The 7,582-nt window shown below is 45.5% G+C and overlaps 1 protein-coding gene across 1 annotated transcript in view; it reads left to right on the top strand.

The window, feature by feature from the left end:
* Ak5 (adenylate kinase 5) overlaps window positions 1-7,582 on the top strand; it is a 190,702-nt gene that overhangs the window by 117,190 nt on the left and 65,930 nt on the right. Inside the window, exon 7 of the mRNA XM_021158164.2 lies at window positions 4,396-4,486. Coding sequence (XP_021013823.1) covers window positions 4,396-4,486 — 91 coding nt within the window. The remainder of the gene's footprint in view (window positions 1-4,395; window positions 4,487-7,582) is intronic.

Below are 7,582 nucleotides of genomic sequence, written 5' to 3'. Positions count from 1 at the left end.
TGTGTGTGTGTGTGTGTGTGTGTGTGTGTGTGTGTGTGTGTGTGTGTGCATGTGTGCGTGTGTGGTGTGTGTGTGTGTGTTTCAGACTTCCATGGTGCTTTTCAGAACGTGGGAACATGGAAGATAACAAAGCCTGCAGTTAGGAAAGGAACTACCCTCACATAAAGTCAAAGTTTGGCTTCTACGGCTAGAGCTTCTTTAGTTTGCAAACTTTTTTGACAAAGGCTCAAATATTTGTCTAACAACTTTATAGTGTTAAGGCTTCAGGTTGTAAGAATGCCAGGAAGAAAGAGGGGATAGGAAAACACAAGGGGAAAGGACGTAAATTAGTTCTGCTCAGTTCAGTTTGGCGTTTGGCGTCTCACTGGCGCTAAGTGAGGTCTCGGTTCAGTCCTCGGCCCCAGAGAGCACAGCCTCTTCTCCACTGTCTCCTTTAACCTCTTTACCAGGTTCTCCAAAAGTGTTTTAGTAGTCTTGTGCTTTAACGAGGACAAAGCCAACATGGATCAGTTCTTTCTTCCTTGTGTCACTATAACCTGGTACAGAATCTGTCGTACAGAATGCGCTCAGTGGATAATGGGAGCAGGGAGTGATGGGTAAAGTCACTTGCTTCACCAGCCTGACGACTTGAGTCTGATCACTGGACCCCCCAAGACCCCAATGCAGTGGCTCCCATCTATAGTCCCTGCCATCCTACAAAGAAATGGGTGGAGGGCACAGAATTATCCTGAAGCTCATGGGTAGTTAGTCTGGCATACACGGAGCGGCAGAGAAAAACAAGAGAGACTCTAGCTCAACAGGGTGCAAGGAGAGTTGTCCTCTGTCCTCCAAATGTGCTGTTCTCTGGCACATGTGTGCCTGTACACAGAGAGAGGGGTGAGGGGGAGAGGGAAGAAGGAAAAGAGGTAGGGTGGGGGAAGCACATCATTTTTTTTTAAATGGGAGAGGAGGGAGGTTTTTTGTTCTTAGAAACAGTCTTGCTATGTAGCCCAGACTGGCCTCAAACTTCCTTTCCACCTGCCTGACCCCCCCCCCCCAAGTAGTGGGATTACAGATGTGTGCAACTGCAGTGAACATCCAATACTTCCCACTGCCCTGCCAGGCAGAGCTCAGTCTCTCAGCGCTGGTAACCTATAAAGCTCAGACTTTGGTGTAGCCACAAGTGTGCTCAGCCTCTGTCCCTGCCACTAAAATGATCTTAGAAGGGTTAATAAACCCCTTGAAACCTGGCTCTTATTTTTGTTTTGTTTGAGTGATTCGCTGTTTTTGCAGTGCTGGGGGTGAACCCACAGCTTCAGGTGTACTCAATAGGGAGTGACATCCCCAGACCAGGGCTCCTTTGAATCCTTTGTGTGTGTGAGGGGGTTCCTGTGCACATGCCCGTGGCAGGGGTGCACACGGATGGAAATATGTCCAAATAATATTGTTACGGAGATTGAGTGGCTAAAATACACAGCCAACCACCATCACTGGGAAGTATTTCCCAGCAAAGGGTTGAGCTGATGACTGCCGTTTTCACAGTTCTCTGGGCTAATGCTGCAAGGCTAACCAGGGTTATCTTGAGCATTCTCTTCTTTCTTAGATTCCAATCCCAAAACAAAACAAAGTCCCAGCTACATTGTTACAGCTTCAACTTACAAGCAGTTTCTCAGTTTCTTTTTTTCTTCCCCCCACCCCCCTCCCCAGACAGGGTTTCTCTGTGTAACCCTGGCTGTCCTGGAACTCACTCTGTAGACCAGGCTGACCTCGAACTCAGAAATCCGCCTGCCTCTGCCTCCACACGCCTTTAATCCCAGTTTCTTAAGGCATTTTGTAAATATCCTAACAGGCTTGTCTGGAATCTCTTTACTCTGGTGACTTTTCCTAACAAACCTGTTGACTTGGCATCTGAATTCCCAGTGAGATAAGGTGGAGACAATGAGCCTTCGATTCTGCTCTCCAGGACTTCCCACTGCCCTGCTCCCATCCCTCTGCACAGAATCCTGCCAGAATCCAGTCTTCTTTCACATCTTGTCCTAATTCCTTTTATGAAGAGATAATAGGTTCTACAGAGCTTGAGTCCACAGAGCTGAGCTACAGGAATCCAAATAAAAACACAGGGATGCTGTGTCTCAGACCCAGACTGTCCCTGCCCGCCCCACCCACCGCCACTTTGTGTAGGTGTGACTCTTTCAGGTTTTAAAATAGATTAGGAAGCTTTTAAAACCCGATCCTGCAAAGTGATTCCATTGGCCCCTGATTCACCACTGCTGTCTGCTGACTTCACTGCAGGCACTGAGTCTTTAAAGTATTACAGTTTTAATGCACTCTTTACCGTTTTACTCACAGAACAGTAAAATTACAAAATAAGAACACTAAGCAGCCAGAGACTGGATGTACATGTGTGTGCATGTACATGTATGTGCACATACATGTATGTGGGAGGCAGATGATGCCATTCCTCGGGGGCCATTCACCTTGTTGGTTTTGTTGTTTTAGATTTGTTAATTTATTGTTATTTCATGCATGTGGGTGTTCTGCATGCATGTATATCTGTGTACCATACAAGGGCTGTGAATGTGGAGGCCAAGAAAGGCATGAAACCACCTGGAACTAGAATTACAGGTGGTTTTGAGGTGTCATGTGGGTGCTTGAGATCAAAGCCAGGTCATTCCGAAGAGCAGCCAGTGATCTTTCCCGCTGACCCACCCACCGGTGGTCTTGTTTTTATTCCTGAGGCTGGGCAGCAAACCCCAGAGATCTGCCTATCCCTGGCTCACTAGCAGACTACTGGCACAGATGTGTTCCACAACATGTGGCCAGCTACTGAAGCTGAGGGGCCTCCGGTGGCAGAGGAGGAAGGCAGTGAGGGAGGGTGCTGGTTGAAATTCCCGGTCTGAGACAGGGAGAAGAGACCATTTTTAGAGCCCGAGTTGATGGTTAGAGAACAGCACTCCGGGGAAATATGAAACTGAATCAATGCTAATAACACAGCCCATTTGTTTCCCTCAGACTCATTCCTAAGTTTAATTAAAGGTGAGTTCTTGCAGGAGGATTGAGCTGGGACCTTCCCACTGGGGCTGATACATCTGGGATAGCTGATGCTAAGAGGGGAAGGCTGGGGAAGGCCTTCCTTCCCCAGGGAGGTTCGTGAAGCCTGTTGATTCCAGACCACACAGTCAAACAAAGACACAGACGTGTTTCTGCCACTGGAAATGTGGATGGCTGTGTACTCCTTGTGTGATGCCCAGTTCTGTGCCTGCCTCTGAAACTCTGTTTGTAATCTAGGTGTTGTAAGCTGTGCCCAGCCTCAGTAACTCTCTTTGCTAATCCAGGTGTTTCTTGGGAGTCTTTGAAAGCTCTTTCCATTTGTTTGTCGTGTGAAAATGCACACTGTGCTCAGACTAGGAAGTTTGGTCATCTTGAAATCTCCAGTTGCCCTCTTCAGTCGTCTCATTAAATGGCATCACATAGCTTACCCTGTGATCTCTGTGAGTTATAACCCTCCGAGTAAGAGCAGGGCTGGCTCAGTGGGGAGAGCATTTGCTTCACAAGAGTGAGAACTTGAGTTTGGGTCTCCAGAGCCCACAAAAAGCCAGACTCAGTTGTGTGCTTCTGCAATCCAGCACTTCAGTGGTGAGAGAGAGCTTGAGACTAGAGAATAGCCAAGAGCTCACAAGATCGTTAGGCTGGTATGTGCAGTAACAGACATAAGAGCATGTCTCAAACAAAGCAGATGATGATGAGGGTGCACACCTGGAGTTGTCCTCTGACTTCTATATAGATGAATGTACCAGACACACACACACACACATACACACACACAGAGTAAAAATTTCAAAGAAATCCTAGACACCAAACATCCACTTACAGCCTGCACATGCATGCACACATATATGCACACACACCTATATATACTTGGGTATACTCACATACAATGTATATACAATAAATAAATGATAGATAGATAGATAGATAGATAGATAGATAGATAGATAGATAGATAGATAGGATGGATAGATAGATAGATAGATAGATAGATAGATAGATAGATAGATAGATAGATAGATAGATCTTTACCACTGTTGCTTATAACTATATAGTTTTACTTTTTATTAGAAAAATTAAATCAGAAACCCATAAATAAACCTCAATTATCTTTTTAGAACTTGCTGTATATGTTGAGAAAAGGCTGCCCACTTTTCTTAGCCACAGTGACTGAACATTTTCTTCCTACTGCCCTTCCCCACGTGGCCAGAGATCTGAATTAAAAGACTCGCTACCGATCTGGTTAGAGATGCAGCTGCTTTAACTCCCAGCTCCTCTCAGACACAACTGAACAGTGTGCGCTCATTTTCAGACTCAACTCGATTATGTGTCTCATGTTGCAAACTTGTCTGTCTCGGTTTCCCCCAGTTTGATGCCGACCGAGATGAAGATGCAGTGTTCCATGACATCAGCGTGGCCGTCGACAGCAAGCTGTTTCCAAACAAAGAGGCTCCGACGGGTAAGTCTCCACGTGCCTTGCCATCAGAACATCCAGATCAATATTCAGATGAGTCAGGACTTTTATCAGTGGCTGAAGCTCTGACACAGTGGCCATATACTTAGCCTTGTTCTTTCTTACTCAAAAATAAAGATTAAAAAAAACTAAATAGAAGGGAAAAGCTAAAAATCTGTCCCTGTGCATTTGTTGATGCTTTTCTTATCATAGTATTTATAAATCCTTTATCACTGTGATGTGACACAACACCTATGTCTCCATAGTAGAAAGAAAGCTAACCTACCCCATACTTTGTGCAACTAGAGCAGGTTACAGTCCTCAGGCCCCTCTAATCTGTACATCTCTGTCTTGTTCTGCCCAGGGAGAGCATCCTTCTCCTCCGGTGGCTACACCCATCCCACCCCATAGCTCAGTGGTCATTTTTCTCCTTCTTATCTAAGCCCTCAGCCCTGGAGCGCTGTTATGGGACACTTGAGAGAGGACTCATACCTGATATCTCTCCATGCTTCTTTCTCTCTGTTGTCTGTCTGTCTGTCTATCTGCACCCCTTTTTTTCTGAACTCATCATTTTGTATAAATCAACCTCAATTTTTTTTTCACTTTAGAGCCTAGAATTTCTGGCTTTTACTTTATAAAAATCACAATGCAAGAGAATGAGAACAAGTTAATTAAGTTTAAAAATAAAGTTTTGAGAGATGAGAAGATAGTTTCATGGTATAATGCTTGTCTAGTGTGTGCATGACCCTAGGTTAAATTCCCTGAACTGCAAAATAGTTAGATATAACATAGAGGGATATATTGACAGATGACAGATAGATAATAGTTGATAGAGAGATGCAGAGATATATAATAGAAAATATATGATAAATGAGAGATAAAACAGCTATAGATAGATAAAAGATATAAATATCTAGATGATCAATATAGATTATTGATAATGTATTATGTAGAGGAGATATGAGAGACACAGGTGATTGATTGATAATTGATTGATTGACTGCCTGACTGATTGGCTCATGTTGTATTATTTATGTTCACACTATATTCAGATAAATCAGCCACTCTGAAAACAGCAGGTTCTAGCTTTTCTCTGAACTCACTGAAGCCAAAACAAATAAAAATCTCAGGCTCTGGCACCAATGGTCCAGAAGGGAACCTCAGCCTGGGATGAGTACAAACCCACTTCACCTCTTCCAGAGTTAGCCAGAGATGTCCCTGCTCTCAATGCTGCATCAGTTGGCATTCCTCAAGGGCACCACAGAAATCCGCAACCCCTTCTCTGCTTTTACAGTGTTGGTAGCCTCACATTTTCCATTTTGGGGCTCTCCTACCTGTCAGTAAGTAACCCTGCTGCGGGAGGTTACTGAGAACCTCAGAGAGCACAAGTCTAGCTGTCCCACCTCCTGTGACTTCTGCAGGCCGGGTACCAGTGCACTTCTCATATCTAAACACCCAGAATCCTCAGCTGTCCCATGCTCGTTATACCATCACCTCCACCCCACAGCTACACTATCCTTGGAGTTCTCTGATTGGCTTAGCTCCTGCCTCTGGTCTTTGCACCTTTCTTCCAGTCACGCTGAACGCCTGTCTCCATACGTGCTTCCAATGTCCCAGCTCCTTGGCTTCATCTTAATGAACCAGGTCCTCCTTTGTTTCTTTTGTGCCTCTATTTAAGAGTGATGTCCTCAAGACGCGGTGAGGATGTGTATCTCTCTCCCTCTCTCCCTCTGTGTGTGTGTGTGTGTGTTTGTGTGTGTGTGTGAGTGAGAGAGACAGAGACAGAGACAGAGACAGAGACAGACAGACAGACAGACAGACAGAGTCACAGAAACAGAGAGACCCTCAGTATAAGCCTCCCAGGAGATAGTATAAAAAGCCTTCCTAGCTGCCCACCTCCGCTGACATCGCACAGTCTCACCAGCTCCTCACCTTGAGCCCCAGGATGTATTGGGGCCCCTTTGCCTTTTCCTCTATGCTGCAGGCTCCGTTCCTCAGAGCCCCTCCTGTGTGGAGCCATTAGTACTTTCAGCAAACCCATCTCTAACTGTGTGCCAGTCTGTCTTCATGGGCTTGTATTTCCTTATCTAAAAAGTACCTGCCTCATAGGGCTATTGGAACAAGGGTTTTGGTAAAGAGTTTGTGGGTGAATGGGTTCTCTGTCCCACTGGGAAGACTGCATGTGAGCTGTGCCTCTTCAAAGAGCATGGAGACTCACGAGGAGACACCATGCCTTAGGCAGTATTTTGTCCTCCTTCCTCCAGATTCATCTCCTATCTCTCCCTTCTTGCCCTCTCTCCATCCCTATCCTAGAGTCACTGAAGAACCATTCCAGCCTCTCCTCACTGGGATAATACAGATAAATACCGTGCTGTTCCTCGAAGGAGTTCTGCCACAAAGTGTGGCTGACACCCCCGTGCCTGTAGCTTAAGAGTGGGACTCTCAAACTCGGGGTGGACGGGACCGTGACAGGAAGTACAGAGTGTGCACAGAGAGAGCCCAGGGACAGCGTGTGTGGAGGGAAAATGCACACGTCCCTTGGTTCACCTCCAGTCATTCAGCACCTGGGAACAGAATGCCTATAATTTCTAGGTTGTGTTTTATATATTCTATCTTGAAACATAATCCTAAGAATTTAACAGAAATAGGAACAGGAGGTATTGCTTCCCTTAAGAGAAACAGACAGAGAGGTAGAAGAGTCTCGTTCACAGCCACCCTTCAGGGCTCAGGAAGCCCCATTGCAGCAGAGTCTTTGGCACACCACGTGCCAAATGTGTCTTCCTGCAACTTCAGGTTGACATCTATGACACTGTCCCCAAGAACAGTAAGGTTCGGGTACAACTCCGCTACCCTTTAAAGTCCTATATCTCTAGCTCCCACTTAAATCAGAGACAACCTGAAGGTAATATAACTGAAGACCACCTATGTTATAGCAAAAGACCCCAGATGTTCTGGGTGGGGAGTGGTTTCTTTGTTATCTAAGAAAAGGATATCTTTAAATCTGAAGATAAACCGAAAACCTCAAAATAGGGAGATGAGACCCATGTGACCACTTTAATCAAATGTTTGAATCCTGTGGTCACGTCTGAGATAGAAAATCAT

The sequence above is a fragment of the Mus caroli genome, chromosome 3, assembly GCF_900094665.2.
Source record: "Mus caroli chromosome 3, CAROLI_EIJ_v1.1, whole genome shotgun sequence".
Classification (NCBI taxonomy): domain Eukaryota; kingdom Metazoa; phylum Chordata; class Mammalia; order Rodentia; family Muridae; genus Mus; species Mus caroli.
Note: the sequence above shows the minus strand (reverse complement) of the source record. Positions and strands in the feature narration are given on the sequence as shown.